The sequence below is a fragment of the Antennarius striatus genome, chromosome 8 (genome assembly GCF_040054535.1).
Source record: "Antennarius striatus isolate MH-2024 chromosome 8, ASM4005453v1, whole genome shotgun sequence".
NCBI lineage: Eukaryota > Metazoa > Chordata > Actinopteri > Lophiiformes > Antennariidae > Antennarius > Antennarius striatus.
Genome location: NC_090783.1, coordinates 13,998,854 through 14,023,335, shown reverse-complemented (window position 1 = coordinate 14,023,335; position 24,482 = coordinate 13,998,854). Strand labels below are relative to the sequence as shown.

At 42.3% G+C, this 24,482-nt stretch overlaps 1 protein-coding gene across 1 annotated transcript in view; it reads right to left on the bottom strand.

Annotated features, from left to right (window-relative positions):
- Nucleotides 1-24,482, bottom strand: part of LOC137600409 (glycine receptor subunit alpha-3-like) — a 44,143-nt gene that overhangs the window by 3,050 nt on the left and 16,611 nt on the right. Inside the window, exons 3-8 of the mRNA XM_068322026.1 lie at nucleotides 20,446-20,669; nucleotides 18,157-18,239; nucleotides 6,528-6,665; nucleotides 5,567-5,781; nucleotides 2,324-2,473; nucleotides 656-784 (exon numbers count right to left, since the gene is read on the bottom strand). Of these exons, the coding sequence (XP_068178127.1) occupies nucleotides 656-784; nucleotides 2,324-2,473; nucleotides 5,567-5,781; nucleotides 6,528-6,665; nucleotides 18,157-18,239; nucleotides 20,446-20,669 (939 nt within the window). The remainder of the gene's footprint in view (nucleotides 1-655; nucleotides 785-2,323; nucleotides 2,474-5,566; nucleotides 5,782-6,527; nucleotides 6,666-18,156; nucleotides 18,240-20,445; nucleotides 20,670-24,482) is intronic.

Genomic DNA, 24,482 nt, shown 5'->3' with positions numbered 1-24,482 from the left:
TTAATGTAAGACAATATTATCACGGATTGGCCTTTAAGGTGTGGCAAATCAATGCAACAAAATAAAATGATACAACCAGCATAAAAAATGTTTTTTTCAAACTATAATAATACATGTGAATCCAATGTGTATGCAACTTTATTATCAGCATTACAATTTGCAACAATGTTTGTTTTTTATTTGTTGTTCTAGCTTTAAAGTTTCAATTTAACGGTAACATTTTCCGTGTTACCAGCCGGAGCGACCTCTTTAAGAAGGTAGCCATATGACTGACGCAAGCGTCTTAACACAGCTTCAAGAGTGAATCATCGACAGATGTGGAGGAGAGAATTTTCCCCAAACAAAACATCGTTCAGCAATAGACAGTGAATAAAATGGAAATAAGCTAAGTTATGCATTCTTTCTGTTCTTCCTGGTACCAATTGACTAACTGACCAGGACCAGTCCGTGGCCCATGGGGTTGGAGACCACTGATTTAAAGGATGTCAGTATCATGCAACACGCAAATGCATGCAAACACAAATTTGTTCTTTCTATCTCATGCACACACACACACACACACACACACACACACACACACACACACACACACACACACACACACACACACACACACACACACACACACACACACACACACACTCTGCCATATTACCCCGTGGTTGCTGGTGTAGATTTTGGTCATAGATCCATACAGAGGGTCTGTTGCATTGAGGTCGTTGTCAGTGTTTACATGATGCAGGGAATCAGCAAGCTCCTCTGGATCAACTGCATCTTCACTGCTCTACCAGTCCACAGCATGCACACCAGTCATCAACAGACAAAAACCAAAAGTATACAACAAAACAACCACCAAAAACCAAGAAAAACAGAGTTGGGACAGCCTTTCATTCAGCCAATCTAGACTCTTACATCTGATATAAGGTGTAATTGCCAGAGTTTAATTTGATTCTGTTCACACTCAGCTCCCACGTTGCTTAAGAAGTTATTTTACATGCATTTGTGGGAGTGTTGATCTTTAATTGAGGTGTGGTGATACATTTTCTTGGTGCATTTTTTTCTTCATAGCAGAAAGTTGAGCCACTGACCAAATAAAACCTGGTGTGATATCAATGTGTTTTTCCTAATATTTCGGGTTGCATCAGATGCCAATCAACATTGGCCCTTCGCAACCTGTGTACACTAGGTTTGGTTGAGGGCAAATGCAAGCTATAAAAAGTAAAAAGTACACTTTCATCACCACCTGCCAGAATTTATTAGTCTCAGATTTAGTGTGTCACATCCCACAGCTGAGATGATGGTAACACTGTATGAACGTGGACTGTATGTGCAACCTTTTCAATACTTAGAGGAATAAACAACATTTATGTACAATAGACCAGGTCAATATGACTGCGAACCTTATTAATTGCATGAAATTGCTGTGCCTCATTTGCAAATGACAAAGAGGGCAGAGACCTTCTTGATTCTTGTTGTTTCTGTGGCTGATAGGTCACTGCAGGTAATGTAATTGACATTTCCTTAATTCATAATATATCCTTTCATTCATTTTATCCCATCTTCTTTAGTGCCTGATTTAAAGGAAAGTGAAAATTCTGCCCAAACTCAAAAATGCATAATTAAGGAAATAGAACATCTTTTGTGTCTTGTGCATCGAATTTAGTATGCCATTTAGTGAAATAAGTTAGTTAAGTTAAATAATTTTTTTCTAAACCTGCATAATGTTTCTTTGTGACAGACTAACAAACTGACATGTTCTGCCTCTTTTCAAGTAAACAATGTGTGAGTTGACTGAATGCTGAGTTGGTCCCAACCCACAGAGATATTAATCATGCATGGATCACAGGCTTATCTCTTTTTTGAGAATTAACCCAAATGTGAACCACAGACATAAAAAAGGGTGATAATATCATAGCCATGCCTTATCATGCAATAATACAATAGATATAAAAATATTTCAAAAAGGTCAACCTATACATTCTTCACTGACATGTAATATTTGCTGCCACACATCAGGAATACTGTAGTTTCCTTATTAGGATTACTTTCTTTCTTTTTTTAACCCCCATTTTGACCCCCATTCCTTTCTTTCTAAAGCAATTGCTTCAATGGCAACACATCAGCAGAAGATGGCAGCCTCAACCTACAGAATAATTTTATTTTACAGAAGTCCACACTGCGGGTCTGGTGCAGTGCTTCTATATTGTATACATGTTTATGTGTGGGTATAAAGATGTAAATGTACATGTGTCATTTTTTCTCAACCTGACGGCACTCAGGATGTAGTGTGGACTGTATTTTCTGGTGCATGATTTGTCCCTACCTTGCTCTTTTTCTTGTGATGCCGTCTGAATCGCAGCAGTTCTTTATGTTGCCTTGACACAAAGTTGACAGCAGCGTATTCCAGCAGTGCAGAGAAGACAAAGAGAAGACACACTGCCATCCAAATGTCTATGGCTTTGACATAAGAGACCTGCAAAAACACCCCCCCCACTAATTCATTAGTATGAAACTGTCACATTTGTCCCACCAGAAATATATGACCCTGCAATACAAGTAAGTAAGTAAGATAATGCTTGTTTTTGTTGGTTGGTCACTTCACATAACTGATTTTCAAACCAGATCACTTGACAGCGGGAGCTTGGACATGTGGCGTTTTATGGTTTAAACTGATATTGTTTTATTTTGATGGTTTTGATGACTAATTATAATCTTTAAAACCGTTATCGCTGTTGGTGCTGTATATATTTATGTCCCTGTTAATCAAACCCTTACTGCTTTATATTTTAACTGATCAAAGCAGAGAGCTGTCCCCGTCCAATCTTGGATCTGCTTGAGGGTTCTGCATGTTAAAAGACAGTTTTTTTTCTCTCTATTGTCACTATGTTCTTGGTCTTGGGGGATTGCTGAATTTGTAGAATAAAGAGCCAGTCAGGACTTGTTCTTCGTGGAACAATGCCTTGATATGTCTTGAAAAATGCCTTGAAAAAAAGTTATTTCCTTACGGGGATTATCAATTATTTTATTTATTTATTTAATATATATATATATATACATATATATAAACTCTTATTGTGATTTTCTGCTAACTTGACTATTTGCCATTAATGTTTGGCAATATGTGTTTGCTCCTCCACCTTTGCTTCATTACATCCTCTTCACTCTGCCACCAGTATCTCATCTACTCATTGTCCTGTGTATATACTGTATGTTGGTCCATGTCCTCCCATAGTTCCCCTGCGTGAGCTCCATTGTACCTCGTTGATTTAGGGTCTGGTATTTATACTACAGTTCAACATGCTAAATAGTTCTGTGTTTCTTTTCTGGATATCCAAATATCGCTAATCATTGTAAGAGATTTCATACCTCCTCTTACAACCTACACCATACAGTATGTTTTTATTTTGCTTTAGACTGCCAAGTTAGTGGAGAAAATATTTGACAATCTTGACAAAGGTTATAGGGTTAAGATGTATAGATGAACCCTCATTTAGATATATTGTAGTCTCTGTTGATGTAGGTGTATAAGACAAATATGTTTTATACATATCTGTGGCTGTCACAGGCCTATGATACACACAATTAATCATCAAGCATTCCATCATTTCATCAACAGCACTATCTGCTACCCCCCTCAAATATGTCACCTAACTACCACTGCAAACCAAATAAATCAAAAAATCATTAAGCATTCAATATATGGAAATTTGTCTGTGTGAGCCAACAAGTTCATTCCACTTGGTGCAATTCAGTTCCAGCACAATTCCCAATACAGTTTGAAAGAAAAAAAAAAGCTGACCATGAACTAGATGCCACAATGTGATTTGGTGCACAGGTGGACTATCTAATCCACTAGTGGATCTGAGACATACTGAGAAATTGTTTTTTGTGACATTCCACATCCTGTGATATGTCAATTGCACATATGCACATGGCAATGTCCAAGGTGAATATAATTTGTGTAGCCCCACTACTTGTAATGACTGTGCTAAACAATTCATGTTGATGTACTCTGTGATATTCTTGTGTCAAAAATAAGTATACTCCATTTTTATGAAATAATGACTTATTCAAACACAAGTAACATACTGGAGTGCAAAGTTCTGTTGAGCAGTGAAAACATGAGAAACCTTTATGCATGCACGCACGCACGCACGCACGCACACACACACACACACACACACACACACAGCCTCAGTCATGTTGCAGAGGTGCATGTGCACACTATGTGTGTGTGCAAGAGATGGGTATACTAATAAGGGTTACATAACAAAGTGCTCCATGTCCGATTTTTTTTCATGCATACAAGATACCAGAAAAAGACTAAGGGTCTCTTTCTCACTCACGCTCTGTTGGATGCATAATGTGTATAATCAACACTTAACATGGCTTGCACATACAGAACATCCACCAATTGAAACTGAGGGAAAATAGGCAGTTTACTTCTCCTGAGAATTGCTCTTCCACTCCCTCTGTCTCTCTCTCTGTCTCTCTCTCTGTCTCTCCCTGTCTCTCTCTCTCTCTCTCTCTCACACACACACACACACACACACACACACACACACACACACACACACACACACACACACACACACACACACACACACACACACACACACACACACACACACTGTGCCAATATCTATCCATCTCCATCTTCAGTCACTTGTGATGTGCTGGTGTTTATGATCCATTTGTGCATCTAGGGTTACAGAACAACAGGGACTTTGATAATACAATCAAACAACCATGAAGCCCAGTTTGGAGCACAGATAGTGCAATGGTTAGAGCAAGTGACCCACATATTGAAACTACAGTCTGTCAGTGCTTGGCAAATGGCTACAGCCTTGATTCTTGTAGCAATTTGTCACATGTCACCTTTGATGAAAACAAAATTCCAAAAATAATTTCAAAAAAGAAATGAAGTGCACGTGTAACACTAGAGGATGGCTATGACAGGACATTATTTACACTGTCATCTCTGACTATGCAGCCTTTTTAATCAGGTCAGTATTTATTCATGATTTAAATTTGATGATCAACAGTTTGATATTGATATTCATCTGATATATTATTTATAAGATATACTTTGCCTTTGTTCCATTTTCTACAGTATACCTTAAAATGCTGTGAATGGATTCTGAGGAAATTGCATACAGAATGGATTCTTGAACAAGAATGAGTTGAAAAGCATGCTGTCCTTTTGAAATGCACTTCACCACAATTATATACACAGGACAATGTAGTCTGTGATATGACGTCTATAAAAACAGTCTCTTTGTCTTAGGTTGGGAGTATGACTCAAATTGAGTTTTCACAACACAGTTTATTTGTTCTCATTCCTCCTCTGCACAAAGATATGCATATGCCTATACACAATGTCTGTGGTAAATGTAACCTCTTTGACATGATGCTCACAGAAAACTGACAAATACAGATGGACAACGATTCACACACTTTCACACCTATGGGCAATTTAGCTACATGTGTTGAGAATGTGTGAGTAAAGCAGGGCTGCTAAAGCCCTCAAAGACATAGATGAATAATAAATTACACAAGCACAGACCTTAGGCAGTGAAGTCCTGGAGCCTGAGCTCTGTGTTGTCATTGTGAGGACAGTGGTGATGCCTAACGCCACTCTGGCCGGGGCAGCATCCATGTTGATCCAGAAGGAGACCCACGATAGAATAACAATGAGTAGAGAGGGGATATACATCTGGATCAGGTAGTACCCCATTTGACGCTCGAGATGGAACCTCACCTCGATACAAGTAAATTTTCCTGCAAGACAAGTGCAAAATAATATAATTACTCATAATCATAATCACTGATACATTTCTTAAACACAGTAATCAGGTACAAATAAGGTGCCTAATTATCGAGCCAAAATTTTGATTAGCTGGTTTTACAAACATCGTGAATTTCCTCTGGGATTATTAAAGTATCTATCTATCTATCTATCTATCTATCTATCTATCTATCTATCTATCTATCTATCTATCTATCTATCTATCTATCTATCTATCTATCTATCTATCTATCTATCTATCTATCTATCTATCTATCTATCTATCTATCTATCTATCTATGGTGGAAGGCATTCAGTTCAAACCAGTCCTCAATAAAAGTAGTCCTACACAAACCTACTGGTGAGGTCACAGACAGGACTGTGGCTAAACACTTGGTCTTGCCTTGGAGTCAGCTCATTATGCAGTCTAAAATCTATAAATATCTATAATCCCTGTGCTTCTCTGAGTCTCCTGAATCATTCAGTGTCCTCCCCCCCCATGCCCCAACCCCTTCAGAGCCTGAGGTCAAATACACCACATCCCCGTCTGTCTCCGTGGTTTCTTCCCATTAAATAAAAAGACCACATCAGTCTGGATGTCATTCTGTTTGTTTCTCCGTCTTTCAGTTTATTTTTCTTGCCTTGATCCCAGCAGCACAAACATGACTGATGGGATGTGGCAAGATTTTCACCCTGTGCACATGTTATCTGTGTTGCAAGCAGTGTGGCTGTGTGTTACCTGTGTTGTAGTGCTTGGTGCAGTATCTAAGGTCTGATTCGTCTTTGAGGATGAACTGTGGGAGTGTGAGGCCTTCAGCCACTTGGACTGGTCCATTCTCCTGCCACTCAAAGATCAAGTCGTTCATGGTGTAACCAACTAAAAAGCACAAACCACAGAGGGATTTAATCAAAATCATTAACAATAAAAAACATTACATAGACCGTATTTTGCGCAGCATAAGGCATGCTTAAAAGCCTTTAATTTTCTCAAAAATCAGCGCTGCGCCTTTTAACACGAAGCATCTGATGCAGTGGTTCTTAACCTGGGTTTGATCGAACCCTAGGGGTTCGGTGAGTCGGTTTCAGGGGTTCGGCTGAGACGGAGGTCAAGACAAAACACCTGACACAATGTGTTTGGTGGTTTTGCCAGACATTCACGAATCACTGTGTACGTTTGACACATCGTGTGAATTCGTGATGACACGTCCCCACTTATCCATCACTGGCTGCAGGTGATCACGCTACATCGATTAGCCTACCTGCACACTGGGATTTTGCGCACAGGCATAAATCAGTAGTCGATTTATACCTTTCATGATGGTACGTCATCTGATTGCTTTCTTAATATTTTAATTCATAGTATCTATGTTGAGCAAAAAAAGAAAGTGGTCAGACAACTATGTACAACGGACGACCGTGGCTCAGTGGTAGAGCGGGTCGTCCAGTGACTCAAGATCGGCGGTTCGGTTCCTGCTCCCGCCGAGTCACTTGTCGTTGTGTCCTTGGGCAACACACTTTACCCTACTTGCCTCCAGTGGGGCATTTGCTGGTGTTGAATGTGTGTGATTGTTCCGCTAGTGGTTGGAGGGACCGTAGGCGCAGATTGGCAGCCACGCCTCCCGTCAGTCTGCCCCGGGGCAGCTGTGGCTTCATAGGTAGCTTACCATCTCCAAGTATGAATGAGGAGTGAATAATGGATCCAATGTAAAGCGTCTTTGAGTGTCCAGCAAAGCGCTATATAAATCTAATCCATTATTATTATTATTAATTTGAATTTACATGTACTGTATAACGGAACGTGATGGGAGTCAGCGTTCTGCATGATTTGCAATATTAAGTTGAGCAACTCTAGTCTCGCACTGGCAAAAATAAAGGAACACTTCCTTAAGCTGCATGTAAAAGAAAATGAACAGACTTTGCTGTGAAAATGACGTTAGAGTAGCACTTGCCAAGGTGAAGCCACGCATATCTGAACTGGTCTCTCAATAACAACAGCAGAAGTCACACTGATTTGCAGGTAGGTCATTTCATGTGAGTTCATGCACTATCTTGGTTTTGTTCTTTGAAAAAGGTGACATTAATGCACAATTCATGAAATGCACCAGTAAAACATATACTGTACTTAAATCTTAAATTAAAAAAAAATAAAAAAAATAATTATTTCTTTACTAAAGGGTTTGGTGAGTGAGCACATGAAACCGGCAGGGTTCGGTATCTCCAACAAGGTTAAGACCACTGGTCTCATGTGTACACTGAGTTCCAAAATCTGTAAAAATGTTTTCGTGCGATTTTAGTCAGCACTTTGCAATCGCACAAAAACGTATTGTGCCAAATGTATTGTGAGGGTCTGCTGGGAATGCCTGGCGGAATCCCCTGTCAGAAAGAATTTCAACTCCCACCTTCGGCAGGACTTCACCCACGTCCTAGGGGAGGCAGGGGACATTGAGTCTGAGTGGACCATGTTCCGCGCCTCCATTGTCGAGGCGGCCGACCGCAGCTGTGGCCGTGAGGTGGTTGGTGCCTGTTATGGCGGCAACCCCAGAAACCATTGGTGGACATCGGTGGTAAGGGATTCCGTCAAGCTGAAGAAGGAGTCCTATCGGGCCTTTTTGGCCTGTAGGACTCCTGAGGCAGCTGATGGGTACCGGCTGGCCGAGCAGAATGCAGCTTTGGTGGTTGCTGAGGCAAAAACGTGGGAGGAGTTCGGTAAGGCCTTGGAGGACGACTTCCAGATGGCTTTGAGGAAATTCTGGTCCACCATCAGACGTCTCAGGAGGGGGAAGCAGTGCAGCATCAACACTGTGTATAGTGGAGATGGGGCGCTGCTGACCTCAACTCGGGACGTTGTGACTCGGTGGGGAGAATACTTCGAAGACCTCCTCAATTCCGGCAACACACCTTCCCACGAGGAAGCCGAGTCTGGGTTCTCTGAGAAGGGCTCTCCTATCTCTGGGGTTGAGGTCACCTAGGTGGTTAAAAAGCTCCTCGTGACAGGGCCCCGGGGTTGGATGAGATCTGCTCGGACTTCCTAATGGCTCTGGATGTTGTGGGGCTGTCCTGGTCGACACGCCTCTGCAACATCGCGTGGACATCGGGGACAGTGCCTCTGGATTGGCAGACTGGGGTGGTGGTCCCCCTTTTTAAGAAGGGGGACCGGAGGGTGTGTTCCAACTACAGGGGGATCACACACCTCAGCTTCCCTGGCAAGGTCTATTCAGGGGTTCTGGAGAGGAGGGTCCGTCGGGAAGTCGAGTCTTGGATTCAGGAGGAGCAGTGTGGTTTTTGTCCTGGCCGTGGAACAGTGGCCCAGCTCTACACCCTCTGCAGGGTCCTTGAGGGGGCATGGGAATTCGCCCAACCAGTCTACATGTGTTTTGTGGACTTGGAGAAGGCGTTTGACCGTGTTCCTTGGAGGGTTCTGTGGGGGATGCTTCGGGAGTATGGGGTACCGAACCCCTTGATAAGGGCTGTTCGGTCCCTGTATGACCGATGTCAGAGTTTGGTCCGCATTGCCGACAGTAAATCGGATTCGTTTCCAGTGAGAGTTGGACTCCACCAAGGCTGCCCTTTTTCACTGATTCTGTTCATAACTTTTATGGACAGAAATTGTAGGTGCAACCAAGGCGTTGAGGGTGTCCGGTTTGGTGGCCTCAGTATTGCATCCATGCTTTTTGCAGATGACATGGTACTGTTGGCTTCATCAAGCCGTGATGTCCAACTCTCACTGGAGCGGTTCTCAGCCGAGTGTGAAGCGGTTGGGATGAGAATCAGCACCTCCAAATCTGAGACCATGGTCCTCAGTCGGAAAAGGGTGGAGTGCCTTCTCCGGGTTGGGGATGAGTTCCTGCCCCAAGTGGAGGAGTTCAAGTATCTTGGGGTCTCGCTCACGAGTGAGGGTACAATGGAACGGGAGATCGACATGCGGATTGGTGCAGCATCTGCAGTGATGCGGACTCTGTATCAGTCCGTCGTGGTGAAGAAGGAGCTGAGCCGAAATGCAAAGCTCTCGATTTACCGGTCGATCTATGTTCCTGCCCTCACCTGTGGTCACGAGCTATGGGTCGTGACCGAACGAACGAGATCCCGGATACAAGCGGCCGAAATGAGTTCCTCCACAGGGTGTCCGGGCTCTCCCTTAGAGATAGGGTGAGAAGTTCGGTCATCTGGGAGGGAATCAGAGTCGAGCCGCTGCTCCTCCGCATCGAGAGGAGCCAGATGAGGTGGCTCGGGCATCTGATTAGGATGACTCCTGGATGCCTCCCTGGTGAGGTGTTTCGGGCACGTCCTACAGGGAGGAGGCCCCGGGGACGACCCAGTACACGCTGGAGAGACTATGTCTCCCGGCTGGCCTGGGAGACATAGTTAAGTGGTTATGAACGGTAATAGAGCAGCCGCAAGATAATTTAAAATCAACAAATCTATGGTTCGAAAGTGGAGGAAGCTAGAGGATCAACTGGGCAAGTTAAGAAAACGAAACTTAGTTTCCGTGGAGTGATGGATGAGAGATCGTGAACACACGTTTACAAAGACTGGGAGGCAGCGCTGAGCGAGTTATGCCACAATATGCGAGTGGATTGTGGATGCCTGGAACAACGTGTCTGCTTCGGCCGTTATCCGATCTTTCGCAAAAGCCGGCATCATTACTTGGCAGCCGCCTGGGAACTGGACGAACTCTGACAGTGATAATGAAATTGCCAAGCTGTTCAATGCAGAGACTGAAGATGAGGACTTCGAAGGATTTATAACAGATTTATCAAAAAATAAAATAATAAAAACATTTAAAATGTCGGTGTGTAATTTAATTTTAAATACGTAGCACAATACAGTTCAACCACAGTCACTGTTTTGCTTCCGTTAGCTTGTTCTAGCGTGTGCCGAACAATAAGGTGTGCCGTGTGTATGGTTTAAGTACAGAAATAAACTTCGTAATTTAGACTGCGTCTCTTTATACGATGCGCCAAATGGTGTGCAAAATACAGTAACACAAAATAACATGGATTGGAAATCAACAAAGTAGTGGATACATTTATGACTGAATAATTGAGACTTCTTTTTTTTTTTACTGTAGGTAGCAAAGGCAAAACAAAGGGCTTTTGTTGACTTGTGTGCTAGGTTGGACAGTAAGGAGGGAGACAGAGATCTATGCAGGTTGGCAAGACAGAGAGACAAAGTTAGGAAGGACGTGCAGCAGGTTAGGGTGATTAAGGATAGGGACGGAAGTCTATTGACAGGTGCCAGTAGTGTGATGGGGAGATGAAAAGAGTACTTTGAAGAATTGATGAACAAGGAAAATGAGAGAGAACAAAGACTAGAAGAGGTGGCTGTTGTGGACCAGGAAGTAGCAAAGATTAGTCAGGATTCAACAGGATCTTAGAGAGTGAGAAGATGCCTGAGGAATGGAGGAGAAGTATGCTGGTGTCCATTTTTAGGAACAAGGGAGATATGCAGAGTTGTGGCAACTACAGAGGAATAAAGCTGATGAGCCGTACGATGAAGTTATGGGAAAGAGTAACTGAAGCTAGACTAAGGGCAGAAGTGAGCATTTGTGAGCAGCAGTATGGTTTCTTGCCAAAAAAGAGTACTACAAATGCAGTATTTGCTTTGAGGATGTTAGAGAAGTACAGAGAAGGCCAAACGGACCTGCATTGTGTTTTGTAGATCTGGAGAAAGCTTATGACAGGGTACCCAGAGAGGAACTGTGGTATTGTATGAGAAAGTCTGGAGTGGCAGAGAAGTATGTTAGAGCAGTCCAGGAGATGTATGAGGACTGTCAGACTGTGGTGAGGTGTGCTGTAGTTATGACAGAGGAGTTCAAGGTGGAGGTGGGACTGCATCAGGGATCAGCTCTGAGCCCCTTCTTGTTCGCTATGGTAATGGACAGGCTGACAGACGAGGTTAGACAGAAATCTCCATGGACTATGATGTTTGCCGATGACATTGTGATCTGCAGTGAGAGCAGGGAACAGGTGGAGGAGAAGCTAGAGAGGTGGAGGTTTGTCCTGGAAAGGAGAGGAATGAAGGTTAGCCGCAGTAAGACAGAGTACATGTGTGTGAACGAGAGGGACCCAAGTGGAAGAGTAAGGTTACAGGGAGAAGAGATCAAGAAGGTGGAGGATTTTAAATACTTAGGGTTAGCAGTCCGGAGCAATGGAGAGTGTGGAGAAGAGTGAAGAAGCATGTACAGACAGGATGGTACGGGTGGAGAGAAGTGTCAGGTGTGATGTGTGATAGAAGAGTTTCAGCTAAAATGAAAGGAAAGGTGTACAAAACTGTGGTGAGACCAGCGATGTTGTTTGGTCTAGAGACAGTGTCACTGAGGAAAAGACAGGAGACAGAGCTGGAGGTAGCAGAGATGAAGATGCTGAGTGACCAGGATGGATAAGATCAGGAATGAGTACATCAGAAGGACAGCACATGTTAGAGGTTTTGGAGATAAAGTCAGAGAGGCCACACTGAGATGGTTTGGACATTTCCAGAGGAGAGATAGTAAATATATTGGTAGAAGGATGCTGAGTTTTGAACTGCCAGGATAGAGGCCTAGAGGAAGACCAAAGAGGAGTTTTATGGATGTAGTGAAAGAGGACATGAAGGTAGTTGGTGTGAGAGAAGAGGCTGCAGAAGACAGGGTTAGATAGAGGCAACTGATTCGCTCTAGCGACCCGTGAAGGGAAAAGCCAAAAGGAGAAGAAGAATTCTTTTTTTACTGTGTGTTTGCAGTAGAGGTAAGATCGGGCCTAAAAAATTCCAGCCCGACCCGAAGCGAGCCCGACGGTATAAACCCCGACCTGAACCGAGCCCGACGGTATTAAAGCCCAACTTGGCCCGAGCCCGAGGATATTAAAGTCTGACCTGACCCGAACGTAATTATTGACATTTTGAGCCCGAACCGGCCCGAATTTCGGGCTTGGCTTAAGATCTTACCTCTACTTTCAGCGCGTATACGATCGGAAAGGTAAAGTCAGTCAGTCAGTCATCTGCAGATTACCACCACTATATCCGCCGCAGCGGGTCACGGGGAGCTGGAGTCTATCTCGGTGGCATAGGGCATGAGGCGGGGGACACTCCGGGCACGACGCCAGTGCACCGCGGGAAAGGTAAAATGACAGGAGAAAATACAGCTGACGCACGGAGGGAACTGAGCAGGTATTGTAGATGAATGTTTCTCATACAGTTTTACCTAAATTATTTATTTTATAAGGATATCCCTTAGTTTAATACCCATAGATCGTTTGAGATACATAATATATAAATATATATTTATTTAAAAAGTTCGGGCCACATCTTAAGCCCGAACCCGAGTCCAAAAAAAATACAGCCCGACCCGACTCGAGCCCGACGGTGTTAAAGCCCGACCTGACCCAAAAGTAATTGTTGACTTTCTTAGCCTGAATTTGAGGTCGGGTCGGGCCCCGGGCACAAGATCTTAACTCTAGTTTACGGCTGTTTTTTAAAAATGTTCATCCTCAGTTTGTAATTTTGGTTCATAAACTAAATTATTATCCAAATGTCACAAAAAGACAATTTTTCATCACATAATGATTCAAGACATTTTCTTTTTCATATATATCAATATTTAACCAAAAGATTTCAATTGGTTTTATTACAAAAGCATCAATTCTATGCAATGAAAGCATTGATAGTCGATTAATTTTAGTATACACACACAGACACACAGACACACACACACACACACACACACACACACACACACACACACACACACACACACACACACACACACACACACACATACACACACACACACGTATCTCCACATTGATTTTATCCCTAGATTGAATAAGGTTTTCTAAGAGAGTTACTGTGTGCCCCTTTTCATTTCCCTTTTCCCTTGGTCAACAATGGCTGCTGGTGTGATGACTCACAGCTTATGTTTTGTGGGTAGTGAGGGTCCAATAGCAAGCATTGTTCTATGTATGTGTGTGTGTTTAATCATTATATCACGCAATAAAATAGCATAAAATTTCTATTGCATTATTTTATTATTACATTACATTAGCCTGTGAGCATCATTATCATGTCAAGGCAGTTGAGAAGGAGCAGGAGACTTTAATTCCTTTACAGTTTGAAAAGCAGGAATCTTCCATCACTTGTTTTTTTTTGCAAGCAAAATTTCATGATACAAATTTAGTATTGAACCATAAAGTTTACATCAAGCAACATTTAGTGTCAACCTTTGCTAAGACCAGAAAATCGTACACATGATTGTTTTTCCAATGCCCTATCCCTCAACAAATTTTTGTGAAAGATTAACTCCTTTGTAAATAAAGTACCTAAAAGACATACTACAGTAACTATTAACTTTCATTATTGAATAAATGTAATGAGCTACACAGTGGTGCAGCGGTAACGCTGTCTCACAGCAAGACGATTCCAGGTTTGAGTCCTGTTTTATGCAGTTTGTATGTTGTCCTTGTGTCTGTACAGTCTTTTTCTGGATTGGTCATATCAAATTGTCCATAGATGTGTGTTTGTGTGAATAGCTGATTGTCTGATGCACTGGCACGTTACTGGAGCATCTCCCCGCCACATGCTTGTACATGCGCTGGGATAGGGATAGCATCCCCCATGAACCAAGAAAGCAGAGGAAGCAGTACAGAAAATAATCGGAAGAGTAAATGTCATGATGTAAAAATTTAACATTTTTATTTAGAATAGAACTATAAAGAACGAATCATTATTTACAGACATGACTGCATGTCTGTAAATAATAAACATCCTCATATTCGACTTCTCAAACTAAATTCTATTGTCAAATAACTGCTCATGTTGCAAAACACATTTCTTCAAAATAAGGAAAAGAAACAAACTACTTTACACCAATGTAAGAGCATAATGACTGAGGGAATGAAAGCCACATTAAAATGCATGTATTCAGTGCACTGTAGGGTCTTTTGGAAAGAGCATAAACCAGCTAGCTGGTACGTGCTGGTGCAAGCCTTCAGCTATTCACAAAAGATTTAGTTCATGTCTGAAAAGGCTCAGCTGAAAGTATGAGAAAAGTGTATGCATGCACCCCCCTCCAAAACAAACAAACCCCTCCACAAAATGAGAAGAAAGTGAAAGGAACCTGCCCTTGGCTTTCCACATGCATTGCTTTGGATATTGAAAATATTACAGTTGCTCCTAGTGGTAGCATTTTCTCCAGCTGTCAGCACAGAGCATTTACAAATTTTGACAGTCACATCGACTGCATCCACTCAAAAAAAATGTTGCTTTTTCTATTTTAACTATATCAGACTATTGAACAGGAGGAAAATCTAATGTGAGATTGACATATAAAAGATAACCATGACCTGGATAACTGAGAACCTACACACGTAAAAAAAAACCCTGAACCTGAACATCACATTAACCTCCAATTTAATACTTCACAATACAGCTTTGCCAAGTAATATTAAATTGCACTGGAGATGAAGTTGGATAAAGGTATTTTTTTCCCTCAAACATCCCCATTGTCACGACTAGAGTAATTTCCTCCAATCCTCACTCACCATGTGCGTGTGTCTTTATGCTTATGAGTTCTCTGCTGAATGATGTCAGAGGCAGCAGCAACACAGCAATGAAAGTAATCTAGATGCATATATAAATACAAAAACAGCTAGATCTATGTATAGTAATGCCTTTGGCTAATAGGATGGAGAAGAATATAACCACCAATGAACACAAATAATCTGTCCAAGTGTTTTATGACTCCCCTGTGGCCTGGGTAAGCTTCTGATTGAATGAAGGATGAATTAGTCATCATGACCCTATCAACATTTATATACACAGCTGGGGTTGCTTAGAAATAGACTGTCATGCGATTTCAAAAAGAGAAAACAGAATTATATTCCACATACTTCAGTACAATAGAAGTATGGTTGAAAAATAAAATAACATGTGAGAAACATGACAAATTAGGTATATAATAATAAGCACAAGAATAAAATGACCAGTTGATAAAGTATTTGTAGTGTTTGTTGTAAACTTTAATGTGCATACTTGTATTTTACTGGTAATTATCAGGGCTTTAAACCAGAATTTTTTGCCAATCGGTTCGTTCCAAACAGAAATGGAATTATAACGTTTCCGGTCTTGTGTTGCACCCATAAACTGTCGTTTCTGAACCAGTTAGAAAAAAAAAAATAAAGTTCCTGAACCGGTTAATAACGTTTCTTGTATAATATAAATATGTAGGTGCTGTATTTTGCGCACCACTACACGCGCTTAAAAGCCTTAACATTTCTCAAAAATCAATGCTGCACCTTTTAACATTAAGCATTTTATGTGTACAGTTCCAGAATCTGTAAAAATGTTTTTGTGTGTTTTTAGGCAGCAATCCGCCAGATCGGCCATTGTCCACCGACATAGGACGTAATACGTCACTACATACACCAGCAGCGATAGACCAATTAGAGAACATGACGCAAGGCTACATCCGGCACACCTCCGGTACGTACCGGTATACAGTAAATGCCGGTACTGTACCGCAGGTGTGCTGCATAACCACATTTGTTTGGCTAAAGACCACCGACAATGGTGTCAGTGAAGAGACATGCTTATGACGCAACGTATAAACTCCAGGCTATCAGTTCCGGATGTTCCAGTTCACGTAAAGAGACCGGGTGGCTTTTTTCACACTTCGCCATCTCTCTTGATCTGTGACTCCATGCACGCCCACAACAACGCTTCTGTCAAAAACCATGTCAAGCGGCTGAATTCGGAGCTTGCCATCATCCTGGGAGGATTAACGAAAGAGCTGGTGTAAACAGAGCCTTTAAAGTTAAGCTGCGTGCGTCGTGGAGTGATGGATGAGACGGTGAACACACGTTTACCAGGACTGGGAGGCAGTGCCGAACGAGTTACACTGCGAGTTACACCCCCACAATATGTGGTGGATTGCAGATGCCTGGACTAACGTGTCTGCTTCGACTTTTGTCCAATGTTTCGCTAAAGCCGGCATCATTACCAGACAGCCACCCGGAAACGTGACGGTCAGCGATAGTTAAATTGCCGAGCTATTCAATGCAGACCGAAGATGAGGATTTAGCACAGATTTATCAAAAAATAAAGAAATAAAAACATATTTAAAAAATAATGTCGGTGTATTTTTAAAAATTTAAATACGTAGTACAACACAGTTCAACCATCGTAACCTTTTTGCTTCCGTTAGCTAGCATGCACCAATGTGTGTCCGGTTAAAGTACAGAAATAAACTCCGTTATTTAGACTGCGCCTCTTTATACAATGAGCCGAATGGTGCGCAAAATACGGTAACTTAAGGACTTTTAAATTGACAACTAAAGCAATTAGTTTATATAATATATACGATAATTATAGATATATCCCTACCAGTAAACAGTACCACAGCACTACACCTCTGCTTTATGCAAGTTATATCACTGTAGTTAAGGCTTATGCCTCCCGATTAGACACTACATGAAATAAGACAAGAATAACTTCCTCCATGTCATTTTTTGCTGAACAACAGATCTTCATTGTGCTCCTCCCATAGCTCAATATTACTACAAAGCACTGGCAGTACGGGAACACACTGCTGTGAAAATGACTGCAGCCAATGAGTTAATGTCTAATTCATACATTTTTAAGATGGACATACTACAGTGTTTACCTGTTATGAATAAATCGTGACTGGGAGACTGCCCTTTTCTTAACTGCTGCGGATAGCCGCTACTTTTCTCTGCTCTCATCCCGCGTCGAGTGAATGACAGGAAGTGAAACATGAGGTCAAATTTTTTTTTCAAGAACGAAAAACCCCCCGGTATTAACCGGTTTACAATTATTTTCTGTTCCGATTCTGTTCCGGAACATTAAAAAATATAAAGTTTTCATTTTCGTTTTCGTTCCTGCCAAAATACCAAAAGTTTCTGGTTTTCGTTTTCGTTCCATGAACCAGTTCAAAGCCCTGGTAATTATTATCAGATACTATACAATGTTCATTTGCAATTACAGTAATTTTGTTCATTTTAGTTTCCAGTTCCTGTCTTCACAGGTGGTTCCGTTAAGCTCCATGTATTGGATCCGAGATGCATGCTACACACTCAGTGGTGTGTACAGTTTAAGTCCCTATGGGCAAAGAAACAGACCCCCACAGCCACACCACTGAAGTATGGAGAATGCATATGGCACGAACAAGAGCAGCTATAGCAATTATAATGAATAATGAACTGAAGCAGGAAGATGCTGGAGTGGGGGAGAATGGACAGAGTGGTGTTAACTTATTAATCAACAATGTGGAATTCATATTGTGCATGTGTAAGAGCACAGATGTGAGAAACTTAACTTTTCACTGAGTGCTGCTGCTTCCGCTGTTTCAAAAGCCTTATACAGTACACTAAAATACTTACAACTCTCCAGCTGCATGATACAGGTCTGGACATCCATGGGGAAATTTTTTAGATCCATGGGACACGATAGCGTTAGTGTGAGTCTGATGAGAAAAGGTAAAATAAAGTGACAGTATATTAAATCATTTAAAAATGCCATACAGCTGTGCTGTGAAATACACGTGAGGCTCCAAAAAAGCGTATCCTCTCTGCAATATTGCTGTAGTTTTATCTTTCCTTGGAGATTGTTTTGTTTGTGGGCTTGTTTGTTGGATGGTTGCTCTCTCTGAATTTTATCAGGATCCCACAAATATTTAAAAAAGTAGGTAGATTTTGATTAACATGGTGGAAGGGATGTGCAACTAGTAAGGAAGGTTAAGGCAGCAATTTGAAGCAAGGTTTCATGTAAAGGTCCCACGTTCAACTACTGTATTTGAAATGCATTGCCCCAAACAATCTGTGGTCCTGAATGTCCCTATCATTAATTTTCTGAAATTAGTCCACTGGAGCAACGGGCTGTTTAGCTGTCTGGGCTGCTATTAAATGTTAATGAGCTCTATCTGTCAACACTTGCTCCATACCCTCTTGATGTGGTGCGAATGCACCACCATACAGTATATGTGCATTTACGCACACGCACTTATGACCTCAACTCTGGTCACTTTTACTTTTTTGTTAATACTTATTTGTCTCCTATTTTTCATTATGTAACTTAATTTTTCTAAGGTAATCATGGAGGTACTTTCACTCGCCGTCAAACGACTGTAACAACTCTGTGCGTTATTGCTGACATGATCACTCCGTTCCTGCAGTCTGCTCCACAGTTTCCACTGTCCCACCTCCCAGCCTGACCACACCTCCCGCTGATCACCCACACCTACAGCCCATCTGCAATCAGTCCGGTATTTAAACCCACGTCTCACACTCACTCTCTGCCAGATTGTAATTGACCCATGTCCTACTCTCCAGCGTTCTACTCTGGATTGCCTGCCCGATCACGACCTGTTTTGTCCCTGGACTCTGCCTCTCGTCTGCCTCCCAGCCAACCTACCCGCCCTTCGTCCACGGATTCTGCCTCGTCTCTCTGTGCCGGTAAACCTGACCCTTGCCTGTCCAATGACTCTGCCTCCTGTTCCAGCCTCCTGTTCGGTAAATTGACTAGCCTTCCGTACCGTGACCTCGTCTCCTGTCTGCTCCCTTTGTCTGAAGGGATCCATTGTGTCTCCAGCGTGCTCCGCTGGCCTAGAGGTTACCTGCCTGCCTGCTGCCTGGGAGACCCAGGTTCGATTCCCACTCCGTCCGGCCTGAAAATAAACACTATTGAACTTAACTCCTGTCTTGTCTCTTTGTGCTGCTCTTGGGTCCTGTTCGCACCCCGTGACAATTGCGTACCCATGACATCAGCTGATCTATCTGAAGCTGCCTGTAAGTTTTTCAAGGACAACAAACATCCTTGGTAGAATGGTAGAGGAAAACACTGTTTGAAAATGGGAAAAGAAATCTGCGGAGGAGAATCTCCAGATTCTAAAATTGGAAGGATTAGGGATAACTATATATATGTAGTGACCTGAATTTTTCTTCTTCTGTATAATAGGACCCCTTTAATTAAAAGGGAGTGTTGAGCTCTACTGAAAGACCACCTGTCTCTCCCTAGCAATATTACTTTTAATGTTTATTTTAAAAATCTTAAAATACTTGGAAAAGGAAAACTCAAACTTCATTTTGCATGTACCAGTATATTAATATGGAAAGTATGTAGTATGCATTGTATTCTGAGCAGGCCTACGGGTAAATTCTGTTTTTTTCTCAGAAGTACAGTATGGCAGGATTAGGTTAAAGTTTTACCCCCTAACATCATGGATAATCTGATCGACAGTGGTTAATCTGATCAAGAGTTGGTAGGTAGTAGAACGGGTCGTCCGATGTTCTAAGATCGGATGTCAGCTCACCTCTGGAGCACTGCCGAGGCACCCTTGAGCAAGGTGCTGTCCCCCTCACAAGTTGCTCATTTAGGGCGCACCAAGAAGGAGCTGCCCACCACTCTACCTCCTGTTGCATGCTAACAGGCCCCCTTGTGTGTGTTTGGTGTATTACAGTACACACTAACACACATACAGTACACTGTATATAGGCATGCGTTTGACTCACAAAGTCTTAGTTTCCCTTCGGGGATCATAATAAATATATAAAATTAAAAAATTAAATGAAACAATTTTTTATAGAGATCACAGACTTAATTCTCACTCATAGAGGACCTGACAGCTTCCACGTTTAGTCAGTTAGGGGAATAAATGTCATGTAAACACTTACCTTATTGAGTAAAGAACATTTCCATTTTTGAATATCCTGAGCAGTTTGTTGTCTGTGGTGACTTCATGAAAGTGGGCTCCTTTCTCGTTTGCAAAGAACAGATCTGGTTTCCATATGGAGTCTAACATAGAGGGGTCCAAGTCTAGAGAGTCATCTGGATATTCTGCATAGGCAAGCCGAGGATCATTCCACTGCTGACGGAGAAAGATATTCACTCGGTAGTCCTATGGAAGCAAAAATTAGCAGAAATAATTGTAACCGATTCACCAATTCGCAACTATTGACTTAACATATGTATATGATGAACCAAGTTTAGCTCTATAAAACCATAACAGCTGATTTTCTATAGTTAAAATCTCTTTTACAACTTATGCAACAAATTTAGTAATGTCTTATATGATCAATTGTTATAAATATGTGAGTCTGGCTTTATATACATTGACTTTTTTTAGTCAGTTGTAGTTGATCATTTAAAATAAAATATTTTTATGTAAGACCTTAAAATTACAGTACATCTCATTAGTATGTCATAAATTATTCAATCGGATCAACATAATATCAAAACATAGCCACAGCTGTGGTTTGAGTCTTGGATTCTGATTGGACAGCCTCCATCCACCTTGACAAGTTTTCAGTTCATAAACTCAAAACAAAACAACAAACAAAAACCCGATGAGGTAGGTAAACCATTCATGTCCATTCATGAGTTCTACACTTCAAATTTCTTGAAAAACGGATGTGATATTATGCTGAATGAATACATTCTTCCTGACTGCATTCGGCTGAAGGTTTGCACTGATGAAGCAGAGAGGTGCAAATTATCTCGACCCCTGTGCACCATCTGTTTCACTGGATACAGCGAATGGTGATCTTTGAAAATGTCAGCAGTCATGGAAGCATATTTCGCATAAATACACATGAATGATTTCGACATGCACAACATCCACAACATTTGTAAGCATCTGCAGCTTCATTATGAACATTAGAACTAACAAGTGGATCATGTCTCATATCCGTTGATCTAATAATGGTTTCTACAAGATAGGATAAAGACAGTCTTGGTATTTCCTTTATTTCCTACAACATCCTGGCATTCAAAAAAGCACTAAACCCTTCTTCACACCTTTTAAAGTACAGTATTGAACATAATTTTTGCAACTCACATAAGACTCCATCTGATAATTTGACAAACCATCTAGGATAATGTTTGAGATACAGAATCAGCAATAGATTGGAGAGCTTTTGTTTCAAAAAGAGTGTTTTAGCAATTTAATATTAAATGAAGGTTATCTATAGGAAAGGATAAACCTGACTAAGGTGGAGTGAAAACGTAATTCAGGAATGGTACTGAACAAAGTAACCAGTTCCTTCATGTGGGGCACAAAGTTCTTATGCGAAAACCTGGGTCATTATATGTTTTTGAACAATTTAAATAGTCATTTACAAAAGTAGCAGAAGCATCTAGGGAAAGGGAACAAAAAGTGGTTCAAACAGGTCATTAGATATTTAAATGAGGGTCCCAATGTCAAAATCACTGCAAGGTCTGTTGCCTAAAATTCCCAAAATGCACTGTGAAAAGCAGTGAACTCGTCTGCTCACTATGATCACTGAGTGGAAGTGACACCGCTACTCTTCCACTTCACTACACATCCAGCAGAGCCAGAGTCATCACACTGTGAACACAGATGGAGCAATGGAATTACACAATGATAGGTTGAAATTAGGTGTGGTGGCAATTCTGTTGCTGATGATTTTGGCCAACAGTGGTTAAGGAATATTTAAATTGACAAATGTATGAAGATGGTGTTGTATATCAACTTATCTTGATCCATTTCAAAAAATGTATGTGTACTCCCTTGCCACATTTCCAATCCTCCAACCATCCATCCATTCATCTTCTTCCACTTATCCGGAGTCAGGTCACAGGGGCAGCAGTTTCAACAGGGAGCCCGACTTCCTTTCTGACTTGTTTCGACACGAAGGAGCAGCGACTCTACTCTGATCCCCTTTTGAATAGCAGTGCTTCTTGACCCTATCTCTAAGGAAGACACCAGCTATCCGCCTGAGAAAGCCCATTTCCACCACTTGTATTCGCAATCTCATTCTTTCAGTCATGAGCCATCGCTCATGACTATAAGTGAGGGTAGGAACAAAGATTGAATGGTAGATGGAGAGCTTTGCCTCTCGCCTTAACTCCCTCTTTGTGGCAACAGTGCGGTAAAGCGACTGCAATACCGCTCCTGCTGCCCCAATCCTCCGTCCAATCTCATGTTTCATTGTTCCCTCACTTGTGAACAGGACCCCAAGACACTTAAACTCCTTCACTTGTGGAAGAACCTCATTCCTCACTAAGAGAAGGAAGTCCACTGCCTTCCTGCTAAGGACCATGGCCTCAGATTTGGAGATGCTGATCCTCATCCCTACCGCTTCACACTCAGCTGCAAACTGGACAAGTGAGTGCTGCATGTCATGAAGGTAGGGGTTTGGACCCAAATGCAAGACACCGAAGACACCACTTTTGTCCATAACTTTAACCAAAAACTAAAACTACACAGGCAAGTTGCAAACAAAAAACTCAGGCAGACCAAGGCAGAAAAACAGAACAGACTTACAGGAGCCAAACTTCAGAAAATGAACCAGCAACTAGCTCTCATTCCACCTGGCTTAAAAAGCCTCATCACGATAACACCAACAATGTTCAGGTGTGAACTCAGTCACTGGTGTGTGGAATGAGTATCAGGTGTGCAGCCACACACCAGCACTGCCACGCCGAACCGTGACAGCTGCAGGTCACAGGCCAATGACGCAAACAAGACCACATCATCTGCAAAAAGCAGTGATGCAGTTCTCAGCCCACCAAACTGTAAACCCTCGTAACCAGGACTATGCCTCGATATCCTGTCCATGAAAATCACAAACATTGGTCACAAAGCGCAGTCCTAGTGAAGGCCAACAGCCACTCGGAACAAGTCTGACTTACTACCGAGAACCCGAACACAACTCTCACTTTGGGCGTACAGGGATTGGGTGGCCCTGAGAAGTGGCTCCCTCACCCCATACTCCCGCAGTACCTCCCACAGTAACTCCCTGGGGACCTGATCATACGCCTTCTACAAGTCCACAAAACACATGTAGACTGGATGGGCCCCGTCTCGGATTCCTGCAAGAGCTGGTCTGTTGCTCCATGACTAGGATGGAACCCATATTGTTCCTTCTCATCTGAGGTTCGACAATCAGCTGGACCCTTCTTTCCAGCACCTTGGAGTAAACTTTCCCAGGGAGGCTGAGGACTGTGATGCCCCTTTTTAAAAAGAGGAACCACTGCCACTGTCTTTTGGCACTTCCACGCAATGTTAAAGAGGTCTGTCATCCATGACAGCCCTCAACACCCAGAGCCTTCAGCATTTCCAGGCGAATCTCATCAACATCCGGGGCTTTGCCAGCGTGAAGTTCTTTAACTACATCTATGACTTTTCCCAGAGAGACAGCTCTGCCTCTGCAACAGAGGCAAGTCAGTTGGGGTAGTTGGATTCAGGAATTCCTCCAAGTGTTCCTTCCACAAACCAAAAACCTCCCCAGTCGAGGTGAACAGTATCCCATCCTTACCGTACACAACCAGAATGGTCAATGTTCAAAGCTTTCATTGCAGAAGTTGCAGCTGAAAGCTATGGTCTCAAGGTCTTGGGTGCCTCAAGGGGCGGGAACCCTCGAACAACGTGGTGGACCACCGTTGTCAGGGACACTGTCCAACTGAAGAAGGAGGCTTTCAGGGGCATGTTGTCTGTTGGGACTCCTGAGGCAGTTGCAGGGTACCGACATGCCAGAAGGGCTGCAAACTCGGCTGTGATGGAGGTAAAACACACGGTGTGGGAGGAGTTTGGAGAGGCCATGAGAAGGACTTTCGGACGGCAACAAAGTTGTTCTGGAGGACTGTCTGACACCTCAGGAAGGGGAAACGGAGGACCCTGCAACCAAGATTTATGAAAATACATCTTGTCTTTTATGTGTAAGAGCCAAACTGATGGTGTAAATTTAAT